We start from the raw sequence: 15,286 nt of genomic DNA on the forward strand, positions 1-15,286 counted from the left end.
AGAAATGATATCCGCTATTTTCCAACATATTGTATGTAAATTGTTTTTCGTGATAAAGTACTAGTATTGTTTGTATACAATATTGTCCTTATCTATTTCGGAAAAAAGTGTTTATTGGGTTAAAATTTATAAATATGCGTTCTGCAAATTTTATCAGATTGTCTTGTAGTTTGTTCAGAGAACGTATATCATGATATATCATTATTTATCCAATTATTCTTTTTACAGAATCTGAGTTACCCTGTGAGTTCTCACCTGACATTTTGCAATTTCGACTATTTCAATTTCGGCCTCAAACGTCATTACGATCTTTTTTATCCAATCAAATATTGTCTAATATTTGTCAATTTCATTTCCTTATCTTATACACGTTCGCGGAAAAATATTACCACTTTTGTATGAAAGTTGCAGCCGTTTCACAGTTTATAAATTTTGTCGTTCATACTGTTTGAAGAGTAATACTACAATAGTAAAATAAATTATTTTGTAAAAAATATCGTTATGTTCTTATTGGAAAAGATGGTTGCCTGATAAAAGTTGTGCATTGTTTTTGTATTCCAATTTAAAAAAATTAATTTCTTTTTTGCACATCTACATATTGCGAAAATACATCAATTATTCTTGAAACATCAACTTTTTGATCAGGGCTTGTGAAAAATTAATCATCCTGCAGTTTGTGACTTTCATAAAAAATGTGTATATATGTACATACCATATGCCTGTCGCTATGGTTTTGATTTTATAGAAAAAATTGGATAAATAATATTTGTAACTAGTAATAAATTATCATTTCCATTGAAGTCTACTAAAAAACAGAGGAAACGCTTCACATAACGTTCGCATTGATGGTAATGTGTAGATGTATGTTAACGGTGGATTCCCCAACCTTGATATTCGTTAGCAACATCAATACGAGAATCTATAATTAATTATTAATTCAAATTAAGAGGAGAGGGGTGGTAAATTGCGAAGATTTTTTGCTGGCTTAAGAGATAAGAGACTTTAGCTATTGGAGATAACAACAAACTCGCAACGAATAAGCGGAAGTGTTTAAAGAAAAATAATAATTGCTGTCAATGACATCACAAGTAGCACACCATCAAACCTAAATACGTTGGTGTCCATATAGTGAACTACTTTCACAGACATTAAAAGTCAGTATCTATTCTTGTTGCAACAGTTCCACTTTGTATTATAGTGCTTTACATACATTATTATAAATAAGTAAAATAAGTTGAAAGAAGGGTCGTGCTGGTAACATCTTGAATGATTTGAAGCCTTTTTAATTTTACCGTCAGTAAGGATGGCCGGTGGCGTTGCTTCCATATCGCAGGGTAGCTCCGAAAGCCGTGTTAACCCAACATGCACAGTTTGTTCATCACCAACATATTCCCGTAATGCAAATAATGATAATTTTATGCAAATTATACATTCCGAAGCGTTGATGAGGGGCCTTAATGCGTTACGTTGTGCGGAAAAACTATTCGATGTTACTCTGATTGTGGAAGGACGTATGTTTAAGGTATGACCTGATTCATTTCTTTTCCTTTTCTCATTTTACGGATGTAAATTAAATTGAATACAATTAATATTAAAACCATGTTTATTTAGGCTCATCGTGTTGTATTGGCGGCGTGTAGTGATTACTTTTGCGCCATGTTCACGGATGCCATGCGGGAAGCTCATCAATCTGAAATAAAACTTAACGGTATTAACGCTCATGGTATGGAGCTGCTGCTGGAATATGCCTACACATCAAAATTGGAATTAGATCGAAATAATGTGCAAGATGTTTTATCTGTATCGACGCACATCCAGATGAAAGCGGCCATTGACGCCTGTTCACATTTTCTTGAGTCACAAATTGATTTGGATAATTGTGTTGCAATCGCTGCGTTGGCGGACTTGTACTCTCTGGAGCCACTCAAAAAGAAGGCCTACCGCTACATGTGTTCAAGACTTGATGAGTTTGCGCAAACACCGGATTTATTAAGTCTCACATTGGATCAATTTGAACATGTACTCGCTTGTAATTACCCGGTGGATTGCTCAGAACAAAGAGTTCTCGAAATAGTACTGGAATATTGTTTAGAAACTGATCTAAAGCCAGAGCTGACACGACGTATCTTTGGAAAGGTACAATTTTATCAAATCGGTGCGTGTGCGCTGAATGCCATTAAGTCCAAATGGAATGCAGAACCTGAACCGAACTCGATTGCTGCGGTCTACTACCGGATATTGAAAGATGAAATGATTAAGCAAGAAATGTTGAAGTTGCGGTTATCCGATGCTTATGCAGATGATTTACTTTCCGCGGAGGTGTTAACCAACACTCGTGGCATGGAGTTGGCCTTGGTAAAGATTGGGGGCTTCGAAACAAATGGGCTAACAAATCGTATCAGTTGTTATCTACCATCAAAAGGCAAATGGGAGAGTCTCACCGTTATTCCACACATCGAACAATGTACGTATATTATTAAATTTCCCCGGAAGAGCGAATCAGCTTAATATTTATCTTATTTCTATATAATTAGGCAATTATGGTACAGCAGTGCTGGGCAACGATTTGTATGTAGTAGGGGGCTCATATGATGTCTGTCTCAAGGAGTATATACATCCATTTGGCTTTCGTTACTGTCCCGCCAAGAATAAATGGAAAAGTATTGCGCCAATACAAGCGGACCGTTGTCGTTTTTCCCTAAATGCCATGGGTAGTCATTTTCTATATGCGGTGGGCGGAGTTTGTGAGCTAAACGAAAATGATGGCGGCGCCGAACTGTGGGCACACGATATGACAGTTTCAAATTGTGAACGTTACGATGCCAATACCGATCGCTGGGAGTACTTGCCTGCGTTGTCGGAAAATCGTAGTCAACATGCGGGTGTTGTCTTGGGTGATCAGTTGTATATATCGGGTAGGTGAAATTTTATAAGGCTATAAGGCTTTGTAAACATATTTAAGTTTTTGCTTAATACACTTGCAGGTGGCATAGACCGGCACATTGTACTTGCCTCACTTTGGAGATTCGACACGAAATCTAACACATGGCATAAACTCTGCCCAATGCCAACACCTCGCGCCGATCATGTGCTTATTGTTTTCGATGGTCGTATATATGCGTTCGGCGGTTGGTATGAGGATCCAGTGACTGAAATGCGAGTATTAGCTGATGCGGTGGATGTATATGACGTAACTACCGACCAATGGATAACAGAATCACGAAATCCAATGCCTAAGTATTACACCGGCGTAGCAGCTGTCAAACGAAAAGTTTACTTTATCGGCGGTTTACTCTCAACGGCAACCATTAATCGCGCCACATCCGCGGTACAGTCGTACGACTTGGACACACAGCAATGGGCCTTCAGTTCGGAGTGGGAGTATCCAAAGGAGGTGTGGGAAAGTACTTGTGCGGCTTTTTATGTGCCACGGGAACGTGATAATGTAAAGTACTACTGGGACGATGTGTGAGCAAGCAAGAATTTATTTAATTTTGGTAGTGTGGTAGTCAAGAAATAAAGATATGTGTTTAAAGCTTATTAAAAAAAAAAAAAAAACTGAATGAAAAATGAGCACTAAAATAATTATTTTTTATTATTACCAATTTTGCAAACTTTTTATAAAAATTACCTCATGAAATTAATTTTTTTACCCAAGCGAAATTAGACCAGTGAAGATACTTAAAAACGTAGAACTCAAACTGAATTAAATGTTTCTAAAATAAATAGTAATATATGAATTTGTGATCTATAGCGTTGCTGCGTTCGTACATATGTATATATATTTAAAGAAAAACACACGAAATCTAAGTGCAATTTGTTCAGAGAGCATACATCGAAAATAACAAAAGAATCTCAAAATTAAGAGTAAAAAATTATAACTTTTATGAATTTTAAGAAAAATTTCAGCTTGTGGAAAATTTTATTTTATTACTTACTGCCTTTAGATTTTATCCTCACTCATTAGAATTTAATGTACGAGTATATTTTTAGTTTTGTTACATGAAAAAAATAATAACGTCATATTACTCATACCTACATACATATGTAAGTAATTAATATTGTATTTAATTGTTCTTAACTCTTTGTCATTTTTATATTTTTATAATCCTGGCAGCGCCAATATGAAATAAATTAATTTCAAATACCATGTGTATATATGTATATCTATATACGCACTTTATTGAATACGAAATATAATTGAATTGAGCAAAAAGCGAATTATACGAAATATCAAAGGCTTTTAAATTATTTTTAATGCATGTAGTAGTATTTATTAATTTGGTAAAAAAAATTGACTATGAATTTGAAATGAAAAATTGTGTTAAGATATATTTGTAAAAACAATAAAAAAAAAAATAAAAAAAATTAAAAGCAATACTTATTTTTATTATCAGTCATATTATAATGTATAAAATTTTAGAAAACCTACACACATTTAGAAAATCTTAAACATTATGTTCAGATGGTTATTGGCTTCGAAGTTGACACTATGCTTGCCTTATGCACAGGTTGCAATTATAGATTGTACTATTCACTACATAAGTTTAGACTATAATACCAATAATTTCGGCCAATTATAATTCATTGATACCCAATAATATTAGAAATTCAAAAAGTGTCGATTATTTCAAATACTTTTTGAATCAATAATTAATTATTTTTGAAACTAATATTTTTTGCAAGAATGCATTTTTAAATTCAAAACTTACCCTTAAGTTCAGGCGACAAAATCTTCTGTCGACTAATATCTTTGATTTCAATGACAACTCTCCCAAAAACATTAAAAAATCATAATTCAATATATTTTAAATATACAGATGCAGCAATTATTTATTTTCTTGAAGGTATGGCTCTATTCAGTACCCGGTTACAATGTTGTTTAGCTCTAATATCAATTTCAGCTTTAAATACAGTATATGGGGTTTGTAGGTTAGAATTTACTTTTCACATTTTCTTTAAATTTTCAATTTTCAATTTATACACATATTTTCTGCTAATCCAGTGTCTTTTTAGTTTTTCAACCCTAGCAACTCTCGAGAACCAAGTAGTTCTCTACTATGTATCTACAAGAAGAACCGTTTTTGTATCTATTGTTGTTATTATAGTCGTCACAATGTTTTACAACATTTTGGAATTTATTTTTAATTTTTTTTTATAATTTATATTTTTCAATACAGAATAGCTAATAAATTCTCATTATTTTTAGAAGCTACACCAGCTACACATGAAAAAGCTTTGTTTTTATTATTTTATATATTCTTATACAATTTTGTACGCTGTTAATTTGCTTAAAATATTTTACAGTTTTATATACTCGTAGTATGTGTAAGCTGAAAGCGCTGAAAATATGCTAAAAATATTTTTTGTTTTTAAAAGGTATTAATTCATTAAAAATCATAAATAATATCGCCGGTACATATTTGGTTGTGGTGAAAATGTTCGCTTATTGCTTCAACAGCAGTTGGTTACTTAAAAAATATGGCATTTTTAAGCATAAACGCTTTTAACGTAACAAAAATTAATTTCAAAAAAAAAAAATATATATAATAAATATAATGTATAAATTGTAAGTAAAAATATTTTTAAATTAAAATTAACTGTTAATATATACATATATTTCATGCTGTGTTTAAAAATATCGAACTTTTTAAAATATGAACACTTTCAAGAGAGCTTGACTTAGGAAAACATTCAATTCTTATAAAATTGCGCAGTGAATTTGCCGCAAATTGATCGTTTCTTGAAGTAGCGTCACACGTGCCTTAATTACTTCGTTTTTTTATTACAGAATTAGTTGTATTCAAATTGCATATTTTTGAAATAACAGTTCAAATAATTTTTTCAGTTTTGGAATAAATTAATTTTCAATACCGGTCTGTTCATTTACATTTAAGCTTAGAAAACCTATCGAATCAATCTCGAAACCAAATAAAGTTTTCTATACCAAAATCGGAGCCATCAATATATTTTGATTCCGAAAAATTTAAGCGAAGCGAAATTCAGAGCAGAATTTCCATAACTTTTAACAAATATATATATAAGTTTTTGAACAAACCAGAAAACAAAATAGCATAAGGTAAAATAAAAACACGAATTTTTAATTTTTTTTTATAAATTAAAACTTTTAAAAATGTTTAAACTTCGCATTAGTAAATAATAATTCTTTCAATGAAACAATGTTTATTTCTAATGTTTTTTTTTAAATACCGTTACTAGAAACTACAACATACGTTTAACTGCATTTATTGGACATTAGACACAACTAACAGTTATAAAAGATATGCACATACTAGCTTCACAACTAAGATCATTAAAATTATAATAAATTGAACAATTAATTTATCAATAAATAAGCTTTAATAACATCTTGTGTATTTTAAACATAGTCAGTATACAAGTATGCACATATATTATATAATTAAATACATATCACATGCAGAAACTATTCAAAACACACAATTGAAAGTTCTTAAATTGCCTTTTGATCTATAATTCGGCTAAAAATTCATAAACATTTCATACACATACAAAATACATAACTATAAACATATATGTAAAACTAAAACAAATAACTTATACGCGTAAGAGGACTAGCTTCGTTGAATTGCAATGAAATTTTGTCTTATATGCTTTCATTAACCGTTATTCAAGGTTACTTTTGAGCGGTTTTTGGGATTTCAATTCTTTGTTTGTTTAGCTGTTGGCTGTTTAGTATAGTTTTGTTCTTTCATTTCGCTACATAAATATAATATGAAATATTTTCGATATACTTGTACATACATATACATATCTTCCGTTTATAAAATAAATTAAACTACATAAAATAACTAGTGTGCGTGCGGAATATAGTTTTCTTAAGACTCTCTTCTATCGTCGCATATTATTTGTCTGAAATAAGCAAAGCATTTGCAAGCCAATCGTTTCAACAGTTAAATTTTATAGCAAGCGTGTCTGTATGAAATTTCAATAAAATACAATTTCACTTAAATATTTTTCCACTAATTAAAACTGCGGTTTCACACCACTTTTTTGTTTTCTTTACTTTTTTCGTTTTCCATTATTAATTATAAACATTTCTGCTTTGCATATAATCGAAAGTCGAGTTTGTTCTTCAAGGGTTAAACATACCGTTTAGGTATGTAAATGCATCTTACATATAAATAAGCACATACAAATACATTTGTTTAAATGCGTGTGTGTGGGTATTTTGTTTCGTTTTAAGTTGGTTGGTAGGTTGTGACACGAGCGTTGCTACGATTTGGACAGCCACTAACAACAACAAGTATAAGGAGTAATATGTGGCATCTACAATACATATTAGCCAAAGTATATCTAATTGGTAATAGAATAGAAAAGTTTCTTTTACATTTGTTGTTGCAGTGCAAAAGGTTATTTCCGAAACAATTGAGGGCGCGTTGAGGAGCGCTTTTAATTCATCATTTTCTTTAATGCTTCATACATAACTATATATGTATATATGTATATTTATTTACTTTATAACCATGCAGCTGCATATATAATATGTGGCTTTATGTGTATACACATATACATACATACACGTACATACATATAAATATTTGATATATTTACATATGCGCATTTTAGGCCATCAACAACTCCTCGTGCAGTCCCTCAACATCCAGCGATTTGTTCGATTTGAACATATAGTTGCTATCGCCTTGGCTGGATGTTTGCGATTTCGAACTAGAAGTCATATTGAAGAGATCATCGAGGTCCTCACTGCGCCGGTAGCTGTTGAGAGACAAATATAAAAGTATATTTAGCAAAAATCTGGCGAATAAAAATGAAAAGCTTTTCTGTGATTTAGCTAATTTTATTTTTTAAGTACATACAAGTACATACATATGTAGGAAATGATTAGCGTACTTTCGAATTTGCTTCGGATCTTTAAAAATATTGACGAGTATGCATACATTTATGTGTGAGTGTAGCGTCAAGCAAAACAAAATGTTCAATTCGCTTGAACGTTGAAATTTTTTATACTCAATGCATTCATTTAAGAACTCTAGAAATATCTAATTATAACGGTAATTTATAGTTCTCGAACTAGATATGTAGATATTTAGTCTCATAGATTTCTTATTTAAACTAAAAACTATTTCAAAGTATTACTTAAGCGAGCAATAATAAGACCTTACTTTAATTCTTTATGACTTGAAGACGAGTAGTACGAACGGCAGATGGACTCATATCATTTGGTTTATTGACTCGTGTTAGCATGTGACATGGTGCAACCCAACGAACCTTACCAGTATTGTTTACTTGACTAACTACTTCTACAGATTTGACACCGATATACCACACCTATGTTCTCCCTAACATTTGGATTACTTATAGGTAAATAGAAACAAATGTTAAACATGATATCACTTCACTACATCATACTTTTTTGTGACTAAAATTGATAACGGCCTTAAAGTGTAAAATAATAAATGAATCTCAGTCTGTTATACTAGTTCCGTTAGATAAACTAGGGGAAGATCAAAGTATCAAATAAAAGGTTCGAATTATTTTTCAACATACTAAACAACCTAAAAGTAAATTTATTTTACTAAAAGAAAAATTATCGTGTTTGATCAAGCCAGTATTGGTTAACGACAAGTCACTAAAGGCGAAGAAGCAGGTGGAATAATTTGTAGACTATTTATAAGAAATATATTTCGTAAAATGCTTAGAGATGAAGGTTACACATTATTGAGAACCATTAATCACAGATGGATTGAATGCTTAGATTGGTCTTAAAAATGGGTATAATAAATGACGACTTTTACTAAAAAAAAAGTTAGAAATTTTCGCCTCATTGAGAATGAAACCACTTTACATATTTTTCATCATAACATTTTTGAAGTAAAATATTAAAGAACAAACATCAATCAAATATTTTTACTACTATTATATATTACTTTGGAAGTTACCACCCGAAAATCCTTTGATTTATGAACAGTATACCCATAATTAATTTGAAGCGAACTGGAATAAATAGTGTATTAGGAAAGTGCTTATGAGTGGTGAAATGTGAACTCACATCTGTGGTGAGCTTGAAAGGAAAGGTGTGTAAATTTAACGCAAAGGGGACATTGACATTTTGGGGATTGAAATCTTGTGAATAATTGGCGCGACAAAAGACAAAAATATTATGGACTAGTGCTACATACATACATATATTGAGGACATGTATATGAAAATACATACAAGTATGTGTGAAAAGAACAGACAGCTTTGTAAGACGTAAATTTGGATGATTTTGAAACATGAATAAGACGTGTCACATTCTACACATCACTTTGGCCAATATGTATGTGGTATGGAGTTACGATATGTATGTATGTATATTTGCATTTTGAATGTCACTATCCATAACATTTATTTTAATGCACATCCAATTTGTGTAATTTAAATATGAATTGCACTGGACAGTAAAGATTTAGAAGGCAGAGTTAAAGGTAGTTAATATTAAAATCGATAGAAACCTTTTTCAGTGAGTAATTTTCTGAAGTTTGTGTTTTAAAAACTTTTTGTTTAAACGAAAATACATTGACGGCCATTGTTTATGTCGCAAAGTGTGTGATTTGGTATGTGTCCATCTGAAAAGCCAGAACCAGTAATATTTACAACTCCGTTTTAATAGTAAATGCCAAATTATTTGCAAAATTGAAGCACTTATTTTTATACCCAATACATAAATGCAAAGAGGTATTACAATTTTTTTCCATTGATGATTCCCTAAATACCGGGAAAGGTTTAGATTAAAATTAGGCGAAAGCATTAAGTGAGTAATAATTAATAAGTAATAAGTGCAATGAACTCAATATAGAATCACCGTGCTTAACTGTTAGCTGCGTTTACTACATACTGATCTACTTTAACATATCTTTGAAAAGCTTGGGGAGTAGCGAATCGAACACAAACAACTGGTATAAATCAATGTAAGCTGTTATACCACTTTGACAAGATGTTCTCTTGCATCTTGTTATTGTACAATATTTGAAAGCATTTCAATCTGTTAAATTTTCATACATGATATTCGGTAAATTGTTCTGTCTATGCATTGGGTATATAAGTTCGGTTTCGACCGAACACAGAATTATGTCCCCGTTTTCTTATTAGTAAATTATTAAGTAAATAACACGGATTCAGTTGATTTTGGGTATTTAAATGCATTCAATTTTCTAGCATACGTTTTATAAAAATTAATGTATACAATACTCACTTAATTTTTAAACCAGTCGAAACAAAAATCTTTGCCCCAAAATAATAAGGTTAAGTATTTTGATATAAAGAATATAATACACGTCGAACGGAAATATGTAATTCTAATTCCTTGTTAATTTTAAAAGCTTAAATATAAAATTCTTATATTTGTATTTTTTAGATCTTTCGGACAACTTTTCAGCTTTCACCTAAATGGGCAAAAACGAAATTATAAAATTATATAAATATAACTTCAATATGAATTACTTAAAGCTTATTCAATTAATATTTTAAAACTTAGTATAACTCTTTAGATCAATTAAAAAACATGTAATGGAAAACGCCATTTTTTGGACTTCTTTTAAAAATCAATTGATCTCTAGAGATAAAACCTCCATAAATATGTTACAGAAGCGAATTTCATTCAACTTTCATTCGCTTATCGATTCATAAGAACTTTTTGGCCCTACAAACTCACTCTAGAACTTAATTTTCTGGTATTTTCTCACCTGCTCACTGGGCGGCTATAAGTAGACAATGCAGGACTGGCTGGATTGTTGCTATTGTTGCTTTCATTGTCCTCACTCTCCTTATTTGTATTGCTACTATTGTAGAGATCGCAGTTGTCCAAATAATCGTTGCGTAAATAGGTGTCGAGTTCGTTTTCGTTCTCATCATTGTCAGCATAGTCTTGTTCATTGTCTTGATCTTGCTGCGATTCAACCATACAAAGCCACTGTGAATTGTGATTGCGGAACTTTTCAAGCTAAAAAAAGCATATATTGTATATAATGAGTAAAAATTACTGCTGTTGTTTTTCACTTAGAATCAATGTATCATTTAGATAAGGTTTTTCGTCTCTATTTTCTAATTCAACTCTTGAAAATGCATTGCATAGTAAATTCAACTCACCTTGATCCGTTTGGCCCACTCACTGTCACTGATAGCGATGATGTCGAGGCAATAATCGCAGACTTTACGTATCTCGGCATTCTTGTCGTGCATCAAATCGATTAGATATGCCGGTGATTCAGTCTCTTTGATCATATATTCGCGTGTGCTTTCGTGTCGTAAAATCTGTTGGAATACGAAAATGATCTGTAAGACAATTTCGTCGTCTTCTTGTTTGGCCTTCAGCAGCTCGATCAACGAGAGCACAACCTTAGCGCGACAGAACAGCAACGCACATAGTTCGTCATGCGCACAGGTACCCAAATAAACGATTGTATCGAGTACCATATCGTCCAATTTGGCACCGGGCACAAGCACATCCCTTATCCAGGGTATTAGTTGGAAGTTCTGCAATATTTGTGAGTAATCCAAATCGGCTAGTGAGAGATTACCGAGTATACCAAGACATTCCACCACAAACGATTCATCCTCGCAAACTGTGAGTATGCGCGCCAGATCGCCAACATAGTCAATAAATTTTGATTGCAACATTTCATGTTGTGAAAGATTTCGTAGCAGTTTCATTAGTAGTGAGTCCTGATATTTGAAAGCTCGATCCATTAGATCATGCAGCCGATTGCCTTCGACCATGATTTGTGCATTACGTTTGTTCAGCGATAGATTGATGCAGAGCGCGATGAGATCGAGATCCACCTTGCTATTCAGATTGAGTATTATGGCATCGGTGGCCATTTGAACACACTCAGTGTGTGTGAATAAGCCTTTAACCTGGAACGATAATACGTTTATATATATTAATATATATTTGATATAAAATATAAACTCCAACACCACTCACCCAGTCATCTAAGCTCATGTGATAGAGTATCTTCATTGCGATGCCGTGGTGTTTCTCATCATTGATGAACATCACAAGCTTTGGCAGGTAACCAGCACCGACCATTTTTCGTCGCAACACACCATCAAATGATAAATTAAACACCAGTTTCAGTGTTACTTGCGCCAAATCGGTGTGACCACTTTGGAATAGGCGTGGCAATTTGGCAATGACATTGAACTCACCCATATCATCTTTATTGTCACGTACGATAGATAACTTTTTCAGAAATGTTGTCACCAACATTAAAAGATCGATATTTTGTCGATCCAATGTTTTGACGAGCATCTTTACGATGTGCTTGCGTCGCATCTTTTCCTCCAATTTAATATTCTCGGCCATATTAAGTAGCAAGTAGAAAGCAACACGCAGTAGTTGCTCTTGTTTCTTAGCAAATACCTTTAACTGCTTATTCAAACGATCGATCTCTTCTTTCTTCACCTTAGGATCGTTGCGATCGAGCGCTTCATTGCTGGTCGCTTTCATGTCACCGTTCGATGAAATGCCAGAGTCAGGGGTGGCAGCACCGGTCGAAAGAGCCTCATGGTAACTACTGTTGAGTACTTGACTTTTCATCAATGAGGAAGTCATTGAACCGTGGAAACTAGACCAATTTCCAGATTTGGGACGTTGTTTGAGTTCGGGTATGCGGCGACGTGGTGGTTCCATCTGCGTGCAAAGTTACATTTTATTGTTGTGATTTTAGATATATTTTTTTAATGGTATCGCCGATTTAACTTACTTCTTTTGGTTTTTCCTCATTCATTATATCGAGGAAATCATCAGTGCTGCGATTCAGTTTCTCTTTGCTGGATTTAGCCGAAAGTGGTGCAGAGGTAACAGGATTCTTTCTCACGTCCAACTCATTTCGCATTGTTTCATAACGTCGCAGCTCATAGTCTATGACGTCCATGCAGAGGGAACCAATCTGAGTTAAAAAATGATACCGATGAGAATGGAATATTTGTGTTGCATATATTATTTATATGATAATATTTCAATTCACCACTGCTTGAGCTTTCATATCTTGTTGAAAGTATCAACTAAGTTGTTGCCTTTGATTTTGTTAGTACAAGTAAACTGGCCTTAGGCCGGTAATTTTTGGATTGGAGACTCGTTAAATTTTGCAGAATCGATTTTATTTACATCTCATAGAAAACTCTAAGCTAATTCTTTTTGAGAGAAATATGATAGATATGTATGTTGACTTCAGCAGTTTCTTAGGTGTTTAGAAATGTTTTTACCAAGAGGTATTTATTTACCAAGCTTTCTTTCCGTGTTTTTGAAATGACGAAAAGTTCTACCAAGAATTTTCTTTTGAAGGTGTTTCTTATTAGTTGAGAATAACTAAATTTAATTGTAGAGATGCTCTTGAGATTAGAGACATTTGGTACTAAATGAACTACAAATGAAGCTTATAGAAAAAGCTTTGTTGGATCTCCATGAAAATTTTATGTTAATAACAATATTTAAACGTATTGTACTCACCTTATATTGTACAATAACGGGATGAAATTTCGTATAAGTCGAGAAACAGAAAAATATATATATTATATTTGTGGATAGATCTAAACTCTTGCGCCAATCCTCTCGCAATACGCGCGATAAAGCGCTCAGGCAAGCCTCTAAAGTACCAGAAAAAAAGTTAAATAATATTTCAAAGTAAAATCGAATGAATCTTATAAACAAACCATTTTTCTCCAGCTCTTCCAGATTATCTGGATTGCGTGCCACTTGCAGGATCATTGCTGAACCACGTATTCGTTCACTTAAGTCCTCGTACAACAACTCCACGTATTCATCAATATTATTGATGGAGACGTCTGCATTGCTAGCTGGTGTTTTAGCGGGTGAAAGAACAGCAGAGGCTGGGTTCGCTTTGGTGGCCGGTGTACGCTTTCCCGATACAGCCGACCGATGCTGGCTGTTATTGTCAGCGATGTCTAAAGAAACATTGGTGATACGTTGAATGGAAGCTATATTAGCACGTATATATAATATATGTAAACTCTCACCTGCACCAGCATTGTCTTTTCGATTTTTCAGATAGAATATTATCTGTTCCACATCCGCCAATTGGGATTTGTGTATGAGATCACATTTGTCCACGACTTCTCGCGCCAATGCGGCCGGATCCGTCTTCGCGTTCAACGAACGTAAGCGTATAATTTTCTGACAATTCTGTAAATACGGAAATTTGGACATATTTATATATTTACATAATTACAATACTGAACAATTACTAAATGCATGTATACTACAATATTATTAATTTACAACTAAAAAGGCAAAATAGCTTTGGTTCATTGGCACCACAAAGCCACCTCAAAGTGACCGTGGTCATTATGGTGAAGGTCAAGTTTATGTGTAATTAATGGAGCGAAAATATATCAATAATTTATGAATTTGCATATGTATCTGTGTATGTGCATATTATTGGTTGTTGCTTGCAATTTAATGGACAACTAGATTTAAGTATGTGTATTAGTACTAGTTTCTGTTTGACCCCAAGGAATGCGTTTATATTTTATTCAAACAGCTACTAGAACTTTAGGACTAAAAATATTGCCTTTTAAACAACAATTTATTTTCAAATTTCAAATTTCTGCATATATTTTACGTATTCTTAAAATTACTGAGAATTTTAAAATTTCCAAATAGTTTATGTTAAACTAATCAGGATGCAATAAAATTCCAAATAAATGTCGTTCTAAAGGCTGTTTTCAAATTTCGATATGAATGTAACACCTGTTTGAAATTTGAAAAATATTTGAAAACAATTATATTTAAAAAAGTTTCCAAAAAGTAATTAGTATTCATATGTATTGAAGTTTAAAATTGAATTAAAATTATTTGAATTTTATATGACAACTGATGAAATCGGCCGTTAGTGTTAGAAGGTTGAATGGTCGACGTTGTTTGTAATAGTCACTTTAGCTAATGGGTTTTCTACCTTGTACCTAGTGCAACCACTTACAGTCTAAACCTACAATCACCCCTCAAAGTTCTACAATCTTATGCGATGACATATGCGATGCACACACATACCAGCTAAAATATATTTATTTGATTTGGGGCAATCAATCGGTTAGAAACCAGCTCAAGTACGAGAGAAAATTACATACGCCACAATATTTACTTTCTTTGCATTTTATTATCGACGTTGGACTGGAATTTATTTTTTTCTTCTAACAAACTATGCATGAATTTATCGTATACACAAAATGTTAAATAAATTACCAAAAAAGAATTTGTGCTGTGAAATAAGAATCCTCATATAAT

At 32.6% G+C, this 15,286-nt stretch overlaps 2 protein-coding genes across 7 annotated transcripts in view; one reads left to right on the top strand and one right to left on the bottom strand.

Annotated features, from left to right (window-relative positions):
- The first annotated feature begins 315 nt into the window (after positions 1–315).
- LOC106615761 (kelch-like protein 26) lies at positions 316–4,231 on the top strand. Of its 3 annotated transcripts, none has more exons than XM_070109560.1 (5): positions 316–455; positions 802–1,522; positions 1,612–2,464; positions 2,535–2,915; positions 2,985–4,231. In XM_070109560.1, exons 2-5 carry the CDS (start codon positions 1,304–1,306, stop codon positions 3,470–3,472), a joined length of 1,941 nt encoding a protein of 646 aa, XP_069965661.1. In that variant the 5' UTR covers positions 316–455; positions 802–1,303; the 3' UTR covers positions 3,473–4,231. The 3 variants fall into 3 exon arrangements, with proteins under 3 accessions (XP_069965661.1, XP_069965663.1, XP_069965662.1); XM_070109562.1 differs by having other exon boundaries at positions 341–455; positions 1,199–1,522; XM_070109561.1 differs by having other exon boundaries at positions 346–469.
- A 566-nt stretch (positions 4,232–4,797) lies between these two features.
- The window catches only part of Kap3 (kinesin associated protein 3), a 37,997-nt gene continuing 27,508 nt past the window's right edge, over positions 4,798–15,286 (bottom strand). For 2 of the 4 annotated variants that reach the window (XM_070109448.1, XM_070109450.1), the window contains 8 exons: positions 14,020–14,185; positions 13,696–13,947; positions 13,493–13,629; positions 12,747–12,932; positions 11,966–12,673; positions 11,128–11,895; positions 10,725–10,981; positions 4,798–7,755 (listed from right to left, as the gene is read on the bottom strand). In XM_070109448.1, coding sequence (XP_069965549.1) covers positions 7,605–7,755; positions 10,725–10,981; positions 11,128–11,895; positions 11,966–12,673; positions 12,747–12,932; positions 13,493–13,629; positions 13,696–13,947; positions 14,020–14,185 — 2,625 coding nt within the window. In that variant the 3' untranslated portion in view covers positions 4,798–7,604. Of the gene's footprint in view, positions 7,756–9,494; positions 9,609–10,234; positions 10,425–10,724; positions 10,982–11,127; positions 11,896–11,965; positions 12,674–12,746; positions 12,933–13,492; positions 13,630–13,695; positions 13,948–14,019; positions 14,186–15,286 lie in introns of all 4 variants that reach the window. The other 2 variants (XR_011396340.1, XM_070109449.1) reach the window with 2 other exon arrangements.

Source organism: Bactrocera oleae, chromosome 5, assembly GCF_042242935.1.
Source record: "Bactrocera oleae isolate idBacOlea1 chromosome 5, idBacOlea1, whole genome shotgun sequence".
Lineage (NCBI taxonomy): Eukaryota > Metazoa > Arthropoda > Insecta > Diptera > Tephritidae > Bactrocera > Bactrocera oleae.

What these genes read in the sequence shown, in the direction of transcription:
- LOC106615761 (XM_070109560.1), top strand. Translation starts at nt 1,304, where the DNA reads ATGGCCGGTGGCGTTGCTTCCATATCGCAGGGTAGCTCCGAAAGCCGT. An exon ending in TGGAAGGACGTATGTTTAAG is followed by an intron (nt 1,523 to 1,611) that starts GTATGACCTGAT and finishes ATGTTTATTTAG; the next exon opens with GCTCATCGTGTTGTATTGGC. An exon ending in TGATCAGTTGTATATATCGG is followed by an intron (nt 2,916 to 2,984) that starts GTAGGTGAAATT and finishes ATACACTTGCAG; the next exon opens with GTGGCATAGACCGGCACATT.